The 16770-nt window shown below is 48.1% G+C and overlaps 1 protein-coding gene across 1 annotated transcript in view; it reads right to left on the bottom strand.

The window, feature by feature from the left end:
- The window catches only part of LARP6 (La ribonucleoprotein 6, translational regulator), a 76992-nt gene extending 61485 nt beyond the window's left edge, over nt 1-15507 (bottom strand). Inside the window, exon 1 of the mRNA XM_069624758.1 lies at nt 14324-15507. Within this exon, the coding sequence (XP_069480859.1) occupies nt 14324-15489 (1166 nt within the window). The 5' untranslated portion in view covers nt 15490-15507. The remainder of the gene's footprint in view (nt 1-14323) is intronic.
- Between the last annotated feature and the right edge of the window lie 1263 nt (nt 15508-16770).

The raw sequence follows: 16770 nt of genomic DNA, 5'->3' as shown, positions 1-16770 counted from the left end.
TGGTACATTGTGTTTGGTTTTGATACTGTCATTAGCCTGGATGACCAGGGTTGACCAGGCACCCCTTTGTTCTACAAATAGGCTCTCCATAAGACCACAACGACCCCTTCCAATATCTTGTTTAAAAAAATGTTTCACGATGTTGGCAGAATATATATACGAGCCACCCCTCTCCCTTAAACTCATCCATCAAGCAGAGGCAGTGCTACTCACCTTCAAAACAGCTCTTCTAACAGCTTCAAGAGCGTCAGCTCAACCTTCATGAATCACATCAGAACAAGTGACAGACCCCACACACTGTTCCATTTGCGGCATTCTTAACAAGGAAAAAACTACTCAGCCAGTGCAATCACCCTACTGGACACCACTGCAACATTAAGGAAGTCAGTCAAGAGTTACTTCTAAAATGTTTAGTCAACCACGTGAAGGAATGGTCCTATGCTGATCACCTTTCTAAACAGGAGAACAGAAATCAAATGAATGGCCCCTTTCAGACGAACACCTAGTAGAACGACAGGCAGAGTACTCCAAGGCTCCGGCCACTCGCCTTTTCCACATCAAAAGGACACCCCTGCCTCAAATGCTTCAACTTTGCAGATGACAATTGTTTACAAGCTCACCAACATCTCGCATCAGACCTCAACCAGTGCCTTGCATTCATGAACACTTGATGAATTCAGACCCAAGCTCAAACCTCCCAAAGCAGAATATCTGGTGCTGTGGCACCCAGCCCCACAGCAATTGCATGGCTGGACAAAATGGGCACTTACTCTAAGGAACCTTAGAATCTCAGTGATACAAACTCGACTAAAACCACAGCTTCTAGCCATTCTAAGGCATTGCTTCTTTTAACGTATCATGCCCCATCTAAACGTACACTACCATGGCAATGATATTGCTGGCACCATCAAGACTCATTATGCCAACACCATATACCTTAGCTTAACGTCATTTTAACTCAGTCACCAAAGTCTTGACCGTGGCAGCAAGATTACTCCTGAAACTAAGGAAATACACAGCACTGGATCGCATGAAGCCTTGACGCTGCCACACAAGAATCCACTGCAAGGCATAAAATAAGCAGTGTTACACAGCAATTTGCTACGCAATTCTGTAGGTTTGCCAATTAAATTGACACTTGTGTAGCAAATGTAGCTATTTAAATTGCCCTGTTCAATAAAAGCACTGCTCACCCGGAATTCCTCTCTGGCTATCAAGGCTCTTGCCACCCTCTTCTCTGTTCACTGCAAGTTCAAAAGGGCTAATGGAGAGAGTAATAGTAATCATCTCCTTCACCCGTAAGGGACAAAGGCCTGTGTGGGACTCCTAGGCAAGATTTTTAAACAATTGATAGCTTTTATTAAGCCAACTATATCCTCTTGGTAAAGACCAGTGTGTGTAACTTTTTAACAGTTATGCAATTCCATACCTAACAATTACTACATTGTCTCCATGGTTTACAGTAATGTTTTTGGTTAGTGTATCTAAATCTCAGTGTCAACTAGATTTTTTTCGTTTGGCGGTGCAGATGCATCACATTGATGAGTGAACAATTTCGAAAATTGTTCATCATACAGCCAACTGCTTTTAATGACAAAATCTAGTTCTGTGACCTGCTGGTTGCATTTATCTGTGCAACTGGTGCTCAACGCATGAGCTGTTTTATACCAGTTACTCTGAAAGCGAGATGGCAGCAAACTACAATATTCCACCTAGTTTGACTAGTTCTCTGCCTGCTATGCCATCTACTCTGCTTAGTCTCCACTTTTTCCTCTTACATTATGAACACACAGCTAACTAGATGTATATGCAAAAGAATGAATCGTTCCAGACTGTATAGCGACATCTACTGCAAGGCCACACACTGTAGTTAGCCTCCAGAGCTCACTCTGCTCTGAGATAGGATTACATTATATATATTAGCACCTGCGAGATCGAGCTGGGAAACCTGTTTTCAGAAGTGTCCCATTTGTGCAGCTCACCATACATTTTACAGACACTCAGCCAGCGCTCGCAAAGTCCACTCGCCCACTGAAGTAGAAGATTTGTAGGGAGCGCTTGAATCTTGTATGTACTTTTTTGCAGTAAATGTCAAATACGTTCACTGTGCATAGCTAGCTGTGTGCTAAAGTGGGTTTGCGGTGACATGCACCATTTTACAGAAGGCGCATTTAAATTTTTTTGTCACCCGTTGCTATGGATAGAGTGCATTTCTTTTAGGTCGAGTGGGCAAATTACTTAACACGCAGGTCTAGTGGAATTTGCAAGGCTTGATTCGCCTCAATATCTTACTTCAGCGGTACACAAAAATGCTGTGTCGATTGTAATTTTATGTTGTGGACGCAAATTAAAAATATTAGTACAATCAAATGGGTGCGTTTCTAATAAGAAGATTTTAATTAGCAAACTGTGCCAATCAATTTTTGAAAACTAATTTATGCCTTGCTCTGCCACGCTCCTAAGGCAAAGGCCAGGAAACAATCACCTGGACAATCTCACTACACTGGTAACATTAGTCCAGTTCCTTCCTTTTAGCGATTAAACTCCTGCATCAAACATCTCAATACATTAGACTAGCTAACCTTCAGAAAAGTGACAAACCAAGGATTTCCAACTACTTGATGCTATACAACTACAACCATTAACTGCACCAGGAACTAATATGCATCCCGCTGAATTACTGTTATCGGAAAACTGATCCACTCTGGTTGGACTATGCAAGATAACTGAAATCAAACGATTACCATAAACTTAACATCGGCCGATCCCCAAATGTATCCCTCACGTTGCAAGACTCTAAGTCACTCTTCCCCGTGCTCCAGATAAGAGGTTAGAGTTTGTTTTTGCTCATTTTTTAAAAAAGGGCGAGTAAAATAACGTTTTAGGAGTAGCAAAAATTAATTCCAATTTGTGGAAATATATTTCAGGTCAAAGCAATACCACCATGCAGTTGATGGCATTTAAATCGAGCATAGTTTCATTGAAGTTCCTCTTGATTATTAAGTAATAGAGCTCCTTCCTGTGGCATCCCTCTGAGCATATCCATAGAGCTGCATGGGTGAATGCAGAGCCCGTTTCCTACTTTTGTTGCAATGTTCCTCCTTTTTCTTGGGAGTATCTGTATAGGAGTAAAACTGGCTGGTACATCCCTTAGCAGTAGGGTTGATCGACAATACAGTTCTCCACATGCACACACCATTTCTCACTCTCCAAGAATCAATCATCACTCAAAAGAGAATGCAAATTTGAGGCCTACTTCTCCCCCCACTCATGGCTCGGAAAAGAGAATGCAAATTTGAGGCCTACTTCTCCCCCCACTCATGGCTCGGAAAAGACATAATAAACCAGAGAGGAAGCTTAAGGATGGCTCCGTCTGTACAAGAAAAGGCAATGGGGTGGGGTTCAGGTGCAGTTAGGGCCAATACCTTCTCAGCACCATGCTGATTAAAAGGGTTCATTTCATCGCGGGATGAAACAATGGGTTTTTCTCCGTTGATATTTCAACGCAAAAACAAAGGTTTTTTTTTCATTTTTTAGGGGGGTCCCTCACCTAACCCCCCCATCCCGTTTAATTATCCCGAACGCCCACACCCCATCTAGATTTTTTTTTAACCCCCCTACAAACAATGATGATTTTTCTTGTTGAAATAGCAAGAGAAAAAATCGTTTCATCCCACGATGAAAGGATGGTGTACCGATAAAAAATTCCCACTCTTAATTCACATTTTCCCTTAATTGCGTAAACTTCTGAAAAACACTCTTTTCAAAGACAAAGGAAAAAAAGTCGACCATATCCTGCACCTTCCCGATGGATGGAAATCAGCCCAACAATCATGCAGCTACTGATCCAGGAACACAATAAGTTGCAAGATACTAGACAGACAAAAACAGACCATCAATTCTCTATATACACATTGCACATCATTTTACTCGTCAAGGTTCAAATATCACTAATCAATGGTTAGGAGCAAGTGCAAATTGAGCCCTGCCAGAATGTATCCTAGATCACATAGCTCAACCTACACAGACATTCTACAGGATATGAAAGGTGTCCCTGCCGTGTCCAGAAAGTCTTAACCTTAACTCCTGCAAGTGGATATGCCTATAAGAACATCCCACGCCTTATACATTGGAACTTGTCATGTGCTAGCAGTCCCATTTTATCCTTTCTGGAGTTAGCGACTATACAGTTACAAATGCGGTTGGCACTACCAATTTAAAATGAGCCTGCAATAAGGCATTATAACATCTCAACATGGACATTTTAGCCACAACCCTGCACTTAAAAAAGCATGAATGCGGCAGCCCATCACTTACCAGTAGGAACAGGAACCAGAGTTACAAAGGTGGAGAACAAGCAAGATACTCCTGGTACTGCCTAGTTAATTTGAACTGTCAACTAACCACAAAAAGCAAAGGAGAACATCCCTGAGCTTGTCCAGTTCATAAAAGGCAATATGCCAGAAACCAGATATTACACTACAAAATCAACTATAAATGCTCCCTTAGTTCTTACTCAACCAGACCAGCAACACCACATCAGGGCAGGCCTGTGTTATAGGGATGTAACGGTATAAGGGTATACCATTAAAGATACCGTGAACCACTTAATTGAATAATAATAACTGTCACATTGTTTATACCGGTATACCGTTTATACCGTTAAGTGTGCTTTTCAATCTGATTTGGAAAGGCTGCAGTAAGCAAGTGCTGCACAGTCTTGGTCTTGCACTGTTGGATGTGCCATCTGCCAAGTAGTTACAGTTGGAGCAGTTTTTAATGCCATTCCATAAATCACACGTGCCTGACATAAAATCAATATGTAAGCAATAGGAAGAATAAATACAGTGCTAAGAAGGAAAAGGGTTTACTTTGGGATGGCGGCTTACGGGTTTATATATTTATAATGGATAATGTTTGCTAAACGTATGACAATGGGGGATTTCCCTGGTTCTATCATTGAATTTACATATAATAAGTTACACTGTAAAATGTACTCATCTCTGTGGGTATTCCCTGCTGCCATACCAAAGGGTAACATGTCCGTGATTACTGAACACCTTTTGGCCCGCAAGTAAACTAAAGGCTGTAACGTAAAGAGAGTGTATGTGTGTGCGCGCGCGTGTGGGTGTGTATGCGCACAAGTGTATCCTACCATCAGCCTCCATTGAGCTGTGGCATGCAGGTTATCAAGATGGCAACATGTTCATCTTCACAAGTAGCCAGTGGGGGAGCTAAAAGCCTAAATTACCACTTAAGAAAAGCTATTCAGTTTGCTTTGCTAGTCGCAGCAGGGCTCCCCCCCCTCCTCTCCACACGTGTGTTTGGTGGAAGCAAGGGGTGGCATTTCAGTGGAAATTATGTTGAAAAGCCCAATTCTGGCCCTGGGTGCCTGATTTTGTTTGTGATGATAAATCTGACAATTTATGACCTTTTAGAAAATATTTGTTAAGATTAGTTATCACCTGCTATACCGCGATAACCATGATATTCCGTCATTTGGCAAGAAGGTTATCATACCGTCATAAAACTAATACCGTGACACCCCTACTGTGTTAACATCCATCAACTAGAAAATGTAACATGAATGTACCATCTACTGTGAACCAACAAAAGGAAGCTCTGGTAATCTAAAATCACTTAAGGCATTGAGGAATAAAGAAGCCAACATACTTACTTGACCAGGCAAACCACAACACAGCAACTCCACCAGAACGTAAACCTATTCATCCCATACTTTACAGATCGCTGAGATAAACTGCTACCTGGCCACCCACTGAACCTCACAGCACCAGGCTTCTGCATGACCAGTAGCCCCTTGCAGTGCCTCCGGCCCACCCACTTGGGTGACTATCTGCAACCCTACAGTCCACTGCCTCTCTGCACTTACTTGAGCCACCACACTGGCAGCACTTACTGTGTCTTACCCCTGCACTCTTGCAGGATCTGAATGATAAGGCCTAGTAAGACAGTTTGTCCTCCCTAGTCTACCCTTCCTTGTCGTACCTAGAAACACTTGTGTACAGGCGCGTTATGAATGACTATATACAACAACCCAGACTGCAAACTCAAACAAGACTTAAATACATGAGACTCCTCAAAATAGCCCTATGTAAAAGCAGAAAAAAAAAAACAATCTCCCCGTGTAGACAAGCAAGAAAATACTAGGTCAACACGATCACATCATAACCACAATGAGGCGGGGTCTACTAAAAGCTACGCTACTCAAGGAAGCGAGCACCCACACACATCCTAGAATAACCAGCCTTCACAACCACCAACATTAACCATCAAGCTCCCCGTTACACCATACATACAGCAGTCCACCTACTCACATAATACTACATCACAATCAGCCTTCTTAAAACCCACAACCTTGCATTACTCCAATGAAGAAAGGTCTCCGTTAGCTTGTCTATTAGTGAAACTTGACAGCCCTAATCGTTTTTAAAACTAAAAAAGGGAGTGGCAAAGATGAATTGCAAATTGCCTCTAAGCTAAAAAACGGATTTATGTTATGCTACTTAACTTTCACATTCCTGCTGTAATTGTCCAAGAAGCTACTGATGATTAAAGCACCCCACAAGAAAGGATGAATAAGAGCCCCTTTAAAGTTCAGGTTTGACCGCATTCCAAGTGTCCCTCTGAGACCACTTGTGTTTGTCCCTGCAGCTCATTTGGGTGTGCGCAGTACAGCCAGTCAGCGTTTGACATACCTACCTGGTGCTCTGGCACTATACAGATGAGCTACGCTCTGAAAATTGCAACGTTGTCCTTGCTAGACGAAGGGTCTACATCTTGCGGCTCTGCAGATGTTTTGGACTAGGACTCCCATGTGCTCTCTCCATGGACTATGCTTGCTAGGGCTAATGTTAGTTGTACTCCAGAACATCTTTCGATCCAGACTAGTCGTGCATGAAATGGCACCAGGGAAGCTTAGGGAATAACGTGCAACCAAACAAAGCCTCATTTTTATTTGTAAATTGCCAACACTGTCGGTGTGCTTTCACAGAGATGCATTACAGTATTATGCCACATGCTTGTATGTTTTACAAAGCGCTATAATTGGGGACAGAGAGGTGTCCTTTATAGCGCCATTAAGGTAGGATTAGAGCAGGACGAGTGATGGTTCATGGCAATGGATGTGGCACAGGTTTTTAGCAGGTCTGGTGGAATGTATTTGAATGCCAAGGTCTCAAGTGCCTTAAGTTTTAAAGTTCAAAATGTGGGAAGTAGCATTTTAGGTTAAGATTAGGATAAACATTGGATGACTGGGGAGGTGGTGTGGGGAAAGGTTTTGCAGATAGTGGTTATAGAGGTTGGAGGGGGGGGGGGCAGATGTCGAGTGTTCCAGGATCTGATGCAAGCTTTTTGTGGAATGCATGAGAGGATTTGGCTCGCTTGTCTGGTATTGGTCTGTGATATAGGTGATGTTTTCAGTTTGTTGTGAATATGATGGGGTTTGAGGCAGTTGGCTGTATATACAATGCAAAGTCCTTTGAAAGCAATTCTCGGGGGTGGGTGGGCAGTGGAGCTGGGGTGATGTGTCGAGTCTTGGGATGTGTTTTGCTGCGTTCTGTATGACGTAGTGGGCGAGAGGGAAGAAAAGTGCTTTTGGGGCGTCCAAAAAGAGCATTTCCTAAGTCAGTGATGTCACAGAGGTCATCCAGGATATCAAGTGCCACGACTTGGTGCTGTGGCCAGGTCTAAAAGTCTTCCTGGCAGGCGTTGAGGTTTGAAGGGATGTGTTACTGCAGTTCGCTTGTGATAAAGCGTTCCATGATGGTCAGGTGCGGTTTTAATAGGATAATGATGGGGTGGTACTTTTCAGGGAGTTTGGGTTGAGGGATGATTTCATGAGGGGTGGCAGCTACATTCTCTTGTGTGAAGGGGGATTGTACCATGGAATTAGGAGTTCATGTTGACCCAGTGCAGAACCACCAGTATTGTCCAGCTAAGTCTGCAGGTTTTGTGACTTCGTGAAGGTATCTTGGCCAAGGGGGTGGACCATCTGCAACCCATTTGTTTAAAGGTTTGGGAGTAGGGCATGGGAGATGGACCTCAGAGGGGAGGGCTTGTCTGACATTTGCAGGATAGAAAGATCCATTAGGGAGCTGTATGCTGCAGAGGATGGGGGTATGGAAAGTGTGAATGGTGGTTTGGAGAGTGACTATGTTGAAACGTCTTGTTGCTTTGGTGTTGCGTATGATTTGTATTTATTTCAGTCGTGTTTTAGGGGGTATCCTGGTGATTTGGCATGGGTTACTTTGCCAAGCTCTTTCATGGTGCTCCGTTCCCGTTTGATAGAGGTGGGAATTGTTGAAGCAGGATTTATGGTGGTAAAGTGCGTTGCCAGCAATGTGTGGAGTATGTGATGTGTTGGCTGAGGTCATAGATAGGGAGGGGAGTGAAGACAGCGCTCAGGATGAGGTTGCCGTCTTGATGGAAGTAACTAGCCGTATTTAGTGCGGAATTTGGGATGTGTGCTGGGACTGTAAATGAGGGTATGAGGGGAGCTTCAAAGGATGTGGGCGAGTGGGGCTATCAAGTGTGATCGAGTCTTTGTAAATCGCAATGCCACCACCTGCTTTGGCTGGGCGATCTCTGTGGTGGTTGAGTTGGGGTGGGGAACGGGCATGTCGGGAATAATAGGAGCGTGGTGTGGTTTCAGCCAGGTCCCTGAGAAAGAGCATGTCTGGGAATGTGTGCTAATTGTCATTTAAATCGTGTGTGCACGCATGTCTGATGAGGACGCTGGGGTATGTGGGGGGCTGTGTTCGAGTTTGATTTGTAGGTTTGTTGTGTGGTGCTGCCATGTAGGCTTCCTGATGCAGACCGTGTGCACAGAAGCACTAACACTGAAAAGAGGTTTAGTCTGCAAAAATAAGGAAGGTATGAACTCTGCTATACCTCTTAAGAGCTTTCGAGGCCGAATAGCAGGTACAAACCTGTGCTTCAATTAAACCTGTAGGGAAAAGGTGAAATGTATGCTTTCTTCACACGAGACGCTGCGAGGGGAACCGAACCCGTGTTCTTGAAAGTAAAGACATTACATAATCGTCCACTGCGTTTAACCAGTTCCAGATAGGTCGTGTATTCTCTGTATGCTGTCACTTCCCTTTTCCACACCCTTAAGCGAGGGGGTGGCGATGGCCATATAAGGGATTGTGCCCGTCTGGAAGAGGACGCGTGCACGGGACCCCGCAGGTGACAGGGCGCCGCGGCCCTAGCCTCGGCCTCCAGGCCTTGGTCTTTGGTATTCAGGCGGCGGAGCCTCGGCCGTCACCGGGGAGAAAGTGCGTCACGGCTACGAGGAAGGGCAAGGCCGGATAAGACCCGGAGGCGGGGAGGTGCACGTCAGGTGGCTCTTGCCTAGAATAGGGCCTGGAATCACACGGTGACGGTGCTCGCAGACTCAATCACGGCTCGCGCGCTGTGCGCTTCAGAAAACTGCAGCACGCTAGACACTCACTTTGTTGATATGTGGTGAGTCACCGCCTACTGCCCTCTCCGCAGCAGCCCGCAGTGCTAGCAGGCGGGCGGGGACGTAAGAGTGTCACGGTTCGGATAGGTTTACTGTGAAAACATACAACTACACCCGTTTGGCAAAAAACAGTAATGCGACTCGGAACCCCCACAGTAGAACAACCTGTGCACCCACAAGCACATGAAAGGGCCCAACTACTGGGCAAGCAAGGGCCACACACTCAGCTACTGTATGCACGCAATGGCAAACAAACCAAGAGAACTGCACCGAATGGCAGAACCACTGCAGTAATAAACCAACCACGGCTTAACCTCCGCACAAAGTCCATGGCAAAGCAAGAAATCCACAACGGACGTCCAGGGTCATATGCATCAAATCGCCTCCAGAAAAATGAGCGCAGCCGCAGTCCCACAGCCAGGAATGCCAACTACATTAACTTGTCTCTTCCCCATCTCACTCCACCTGTCGCTTCCTCAGAGCTCCATCCTCCTCTCTCCGTGGCTCTTCAACATCTACCTTGCCCCTAACCCATTTGATCACCACCTTCACTACGCACTTCCAGTATGCAGATGGGCCACAGATTTCCTTCAAGCTTCCCTCACTTCCTCTTCTTCCTCCCCCACATTCCTGACTGCTAATCACGCATGGTGTGCTGCTAAAGTTCTCCATCCTAATGCCAGCAAGACAGATCCTTCTCATTGGGACCCCTGTTCCCATCTTCCCTCCTATGCTCCGGCCCACTTACTCTGCTTTTAGGCAAAAAAGAAATAACCTTTGCGTCATCTTCGACTTCCCTACTTACATCACAGACCTTCCCAAGAAGGTTCCCCTTCCAGCAGCATCCCAGAGGCATTCTGCCTTTCCCCCATAAACTCGGTCTCCAGAGCCCTCACCCTCCGTAAGATATACTTCCGGAATAACCTCTTCTTCATCAATCTGCCCAAATCCTCCCTTCATACCCTTCAAGTAATTCAGAATAGGACTGCAAGACTTATCCTTTGCCTAAAGCCCAGGGACTACATCTCTCCAGCCTTAAAATCTTTACTGGCTCTTCGTTGTTGCAAGCATAAAGTCGAAGACCCTCTGCATCATCCACAAGGCTCTCTGGTGCCTGGGACCCAACTACCTCCCAACTCTCTCCCGAAATACCTCCCTGCTAGAGTCCTTCAGTCTTCTAGCGCCAACTCTCAGCAAATCAGATGCTTTTTCCAAGCAGAGTGGGAAAAATCTCCCTCTTCCGCAAGAGCCTCAATCTGGAATTACCTCTGTGCCCCTTTCAGGCTTCAGCCATATCAAAGTTCTGGAAGCTTCTTCTCAAGACCCTCTTTTCTTCCTTCCCTCTCCCCTGCTAATATCCATCTCTGCTGCATTTTGACTGGCTGCCTGGTTCCTTCTATGCCCTCCTCACCCAATCTACTGCAGCACTTGGCTCTCCCCCTACTGACCCAGGCACCACCCAGAAAAAAAAAAACTGCATTTGCCCTACTGGGCCCCCTCCTCCTGTACTCACCTGGCAGGGCCTACACCCCTACTTTGCCCAATCCTCTCACTTAGCAGTAATGCCTCTTCTCTGCACTTCTTGCGGCACTTGCACAAGTCAAATGACACATGGCGGCTTAGGACTTTTTAATTCTTCATCCCTGCCCCCACCCTCCTGTGGCATCTTGAACACCATTTTCTGTATAGGTGCATTATAAACAACCAGTAAATAAATAATCAAGCATTGTACCCAGAGCCAAAAAACATATGCATACCAGATATAATGGCGCACCAAGTAACCTAACCAGCGCACAAACTCTGGACACAAGTCTCAAGAACAAAGCCCAGTGCCATCTCCTCTAGGTGATATGATGTGGCATTTATAATGCGCCTGTACACAGCGTTTGGGACAAAATAACGATCTTACTAGGCCTTGTGTCATTCAAATCACGCAAGTGCAGGGAAGGGGAGAAGTCAGTTAACTCACAAGTGCAGCTAACAGATGGCTCATAAGTGCAGAGAATGGACTGTAGGGTTGCAGATACAGACCCTTAAGTGCTGGGAAGCCCAGAGGAAGTTAGGACAACTGGACATGCAGGAGCCTGGGCCCAGAGTTCAGAAGGAGACCAGCGTGCTGAGCAATCAGGTGCATCAGCAGGGGAGAGGAAGCGAAAAGGAAGATCTTGAGTTGCTTCTGGAATCGGAGATGGTTCGGCTCAAGTTGAGAGGCAGGAAGGCTGTTACAGAATGAGGCCCCAGCCGAGGAGAGATCTGCCCCACCCACCAACTCTCTGCTTGGAGCAGCACCTGATCCTCAGAGGTGGATGAGCAGAAAACACGATAAGGAAGACGTTTTGGAAGAAAAGGTTGGAGGTAGAGTGGTCCAAGGTCCCAAAAAAGCCTTGTGGATGATGCAGAGGGTCTTTAACTTTACCCTTGCAGCCACCAGGAGACCGTGAAGAGATTTCAGAGCTATAGACATATGGTCCCTGGGCTTGAAGCCAAGAACAAGTATCACAGTCCTCTTCTGGATAAGTGTTAATGGTCGAAGAGTAGAGGCAGGAAGATTTAGAAAGAGGCTAGCTAAATACTCCACCATAGAGGGGACCAGAGCTTTGGAGACAGTGAGATTCTGGGAGAAAGTGAGAAAAGGAATACCTGAGGAGGTACAGCTTTAGAGATGTCAGATGTGTTTAAGGAAGGAGAGGGTGGAGTCGAAGAGTACACCAAGGTTTGTTGCCTCACAGGAAGCGGGCCCAGAGCAGGTGTCCCAATGAGGAGGATCTCATTCTTACTGGAATGAAGTCAGATCAATGCAGCACACCATTCCTGAATTGTGGCCAGTCTGCATGAGAGAAGCAGAGGTGGCTGAGAGGAGCTTGAAAGAGCAGAGTCATCCACATAACATTGAAAATTGGAGCAGAAAGTAACGATGCTGTGGGCAAGAGGTGCCAGGTAGTGGTTAAGAGCCAAGGAAAGGTTAGGCCCCTGTATAGAGATAGAAGAGAGGAAAGACCCCAGTTGGACCCGAGAGGGTCCGTCAGTGAGAAAGGTCAACCATGCCTGGGCCTGATCAGTATACAAAGGTTGTTGGGAGGCGATTGAGCAGGATGGTATGGTTGACCATGTTATGCTAGCCCCAGCAATGCCTATCCCATGCTGGAATGGCGACAATCACACTGGGATGGCATTTCAGGGACTACCAAGTGCCAGCATAGTCTATGCGCCAACACTACTAACATACGTTCTCTAGATCAAACACATCAGGAATGCATAATTAGGTCGGTAAATTAGGGCAGTAATTCATAGGCCTGGAGGTAAAGGTAGTGGGCAGATGCAGGTATGAGACTACAAATAAGGCATGGGAGTCCCAGTAGAGCAAGCTGCGGGCATTTCTTTGAGAAGTCAGTGGCAAGATGACACCCTTAACAGGCTGGTTGGGGACTTTGAATCCCAAGTTCTTTATTCTGTATTGGCGAGGAGAGGGGAGTAGGTTTCCCTCCCCAGTCTTCCATTGGAGGCGCAGTAAGCAATTCCATACCACATCATGTGGACAAATAGTTCTGTTGGTTTAATTAAGGATGCCATGGTTACGAAATATATACGCATCTATACTACCAGAGTTTCGACAGTTGCTCTGGCACTCTGCACAGGACGACAACATTTTAAATTGCGATTAGTGACAGATGGTGGAATAATATTAACAGCGAGGACACGTGAAGCACCTGTTCACACAGCCAGGTTAAGGAAAGGCGATTGTGACGTGTTAATCACCTAAGTCCGAGCGCAGAGATAATACACGGAAATGCGGGAGGCGGCGCAGACAGCCTGTTCCCCAGGACGCGTCACGTATATCAATTAAAACGCTTGAGGTGGTAGACCCAACGCCCGCGCGGAATCATGGATCGGGACGCAGATCTGAGTGGGAATTGCTGCAGGCAAATCCATCAATGTCTGCCAACCACACAGCCAATGACAGTGACAACCCCGTCAGACCAAAAAAAAAAAAAAATGTTCTTGCCAACGATTGGCTACTCTGCCACACCGCACGCCTTCTAGTCTGGTGCCCTTCCAACTGCCCAGATACTACCAATCCTATTCGCAAGGTTCACACGCTTGGGAACCCAGCGGTCCCCAGTTGCAATTAATGGCACGTTGCGAGAAGCCATTGCCAGTTCCCGAACGTTGCCCCTACTCCCTTGGCATACAGTAGGGGGGGTCGGGAAGCGGCAGCTACTCCCAAATTCGTATCTCTTTAAGGGTGGTTTGACCTAGTGTGCACGGGGTAGAGAAACAGACCCTGCATACGCACAGCTGCATTAGGGACGGCTGAAGCCCAGTTTTACAATAAACGCATCACAAAACGGAGGCAAAGGGGATAACCATGGCTCGCGCGTAACCTGCTGCCTGCACGTGACCTCGGCTCGACAGGTAGCGACGGGGGGGGGGGGGGGGGGATTGTACGCGGCCTCTGCTCCACTATAAACAGGGGCGCCCTCCCGCCCGGCGGCGAGAAAGGGGCGGCTCCAGGGTTTGCGGCGAGTGGAGTAGACCAATCTCAGACAGAAATCGCGGGGGCGGTTTGTTTTGCTGCTGCAAACACATTCAGTAAGTGATCCACTACGCACCCTCCCCTCTCCCCCCCCCCCATTTGGGGTCTGATGCAATAAGCGAAGTTATTCATCCAGTCTACGCGGCGCCGGAGCCCACGCTTTTAAGTACCGTGCATCAAATGTTAAGGTTCGGCTCCTGAAGGGACTTTATTTGACATAAAAACACGAAAAGAGAGTTTTCTGTCATTTGATATTATTTGGCACACAGTTCACTTGGCATCTGCAGGCATGGCGCCATACGTACCTGTACTTGTCGTGCCGGTCGTCCTCGCTGCAGCTGCCCCCTCCTTCCAGGGCGCCCAGGAAAGCGCAGTCGTTGTCCTCGTCCTCCACCGCCTCAATAGCCACCGTGATCTGCACCTGGGTGCCCATCTCGGGCACCGGGACGCTGCTGTTCACGGCAGGGTCCATGGCATCGCTGCCTGCCTCACCACCGAGGCCAGCTGCTAGGCTGCTGCTGCTGCCGCCAGTTACTTCACTGCCAGCCTGAGGATGGTCCACGCCACTCCCAACCCCCGGGTCTAGAGTGTCAACACCACGGAGCGGGACCAGGCTTTCGCTACCCGCGCTGCTACCCCCAGCATCCAGCCTCCTTTCCCGTCTACTTGAACGCCCACCGCCCTCCTCCTCCAGCGCCGGAGGAGGGCCCAGCCCCGAATCCCCGAGACAGCCCTCCTCCACCGCCGGACTCTCTAAAGCGCAGCCCGCGGGGGGCGTCTCCGCCTCGGGGACGCACCTCTCCTGCCCCAGGGGGCGGCTTTCTGCCTCTTGCTCTGGTGGATAACCCTCTAGCCCCCGACAGTCGCCCTCCTCCTGCCCCACGGTACCACCACCCACCTGCTCCATCAGGTTGCACCCGTGCCCATCCTGAACCGGGTGGCACTCCTGCTCCCCCGTTTGCGGGGGGTGACCGGGCCCCTCCTGAACGCCGGCAAAATCCTCTTCCTCCACCCCAGGCACCCCTAAATCCTTCTCGCCCATGATGAAGCCCCTCTCCAGGCTCTGCGCCGCGCAACCCGCAGTGGTCGCGACAACCCCGGCCCTACCCGGCTGCTCCAACTCGGCCATGTGTGCCAGGGGGCAGGCCCGGTGCCAGCCTAGGCTCTTCGGCAGGGTATGCAGCAGCAAGGGCGCGGGCGGGCGCCAGTCCCCGGCCTGCAGGAGCCTTCGGAGGCGGCGGTTCAGGGAGCTAGGGGCGGCATGCTGCGGCGGGGCAGCGGCAAGCTCCGAGGCGCTCAATAAACCACGGCGGGGGGAGGCGCGTGCGGCCGCGGCCACGCTCGCCCACCTCCCAGCAGGCCGCTCATTGGGCCGCGTCTCCCGGAGCCGCTCCCAGCCCAGCGGAGGCCGGCCCTGTTCCGGCAGCAGCCAGAGCCAGCAGCGCACGAACAGCCTGACGAGGGCGTACATCCTGAGGTGAGGCGCGCGCACTCCCTCCCGCCGGGTTTTATAGCCTGCCCGAGGGGCCCCAAACATGACTAATTGGGCTACACACACCCTCCTTGCTAGGAATCATACACCTGAATGGGGGGCCTGGCCGGCCCTGGCATGTAGCGCACTCTAGCTATCTGACCGACCGTTATTGCACAGTCGTTATTTTATATGCAGCAGGAAACTCGCCGAACGTGCCCGCCCTTTCAGCGTGTGCTGAATTGTTTTGCTGCCATATACAAAGTGATATGTTGCTGCCCCTCAATGGCAATCGTGATGTTTATGCTGTTTGTAGTGGGAATTTGGGGACCCCACCAGCAGAGCTCTAGCTCTCTGACCACCCTTCCATTGTACTTATTTTGTACCCCAGCCAGACCTCATTATGTCACAGGACACCAGCTTCCGCCGACCACACCTTTCTCCATGTCCAGGGTGGTCAATGGCTTTTCCTCACTCCCTTTTTTTTACCGCCCTTTGCGAAGTGATCATACTCACACTGGCCTATAGTGTAATACCCTAAGCGTAGGCCCAACATATTTATCTGGGCCAGTTTTTTGGGTGGAAAGAGGCAAGCTGTTAGGCCGAAGTTGACCTGTTGATTAGTTACCTCACAGTGCATCTAGTAGTTTGGACCAGTGTTACTGAACAAATATTCTTTAAAATGCACAATTTGCAACACGTTTCACACACTCTCTCTTGGGTACTCCCGAAACAGTCTGTTACAAGAGGAATGAAGTGCCGTTTACTACTGTTCACACATCTTTGTACCTGTTGTCACCACATAGGGGCACGTTCGATATGTATGCAGAGTTTTCCTACTGAGTTTAAGACAGTTGCAGATTTGTTTTGAGTGATTAAGCCATTTGTTGGGATGTCGAAAATAAGTCTATGGAGGGTGACCCCCTCTGCTGGTTGCACATGCTCAATTTCGTTTAATGCAAGCCTAGCTGTAAAGCAAGGGAGAGCTGTACAAGAGATACAGTGTTAGGGTCCAATCATATGTCTACACCCAGAAGGCTGGACTATTAAGGATACACTTGAGAGCAGATACCAGGGGCTACAGGCAGGTGAGACATTCGCAAAACTAAGGTTGATGGCTGGAAGGTTTTGAATTAATCATAACCTCTGGCATTTTTTAAGGCAATCGACCAGAGCATTGTTCTTTACCTTCTACGGCATTACAGAAGGGTAAAGTCCATATGAAAATAAGGCTTGCTCCCACCCTAACAGAAACCAAGACGGTGGGACTCTTCGCAAGGC

The sequence above is a fragment of the Ambystoma mexicanum genome, chromosome 11 (genome assembly GCF_040938575.1).
Source record: "Ambystoma mexicanum isolate Mex_15411 chromosome 11, UKY_AmexF1_1, whole genome shotgun sequence".
Classification (NCBI taxonomy): domain Eukaryota; kingdom Metazoa; phylum Chordata; class Amphibia; order Caudata; family Ambystomatidae; genus Ambystoma; species Ambystoma mexicanum.
This window is presented reverse-complemented; position numbering and strand designations above follow the sequence as displayed.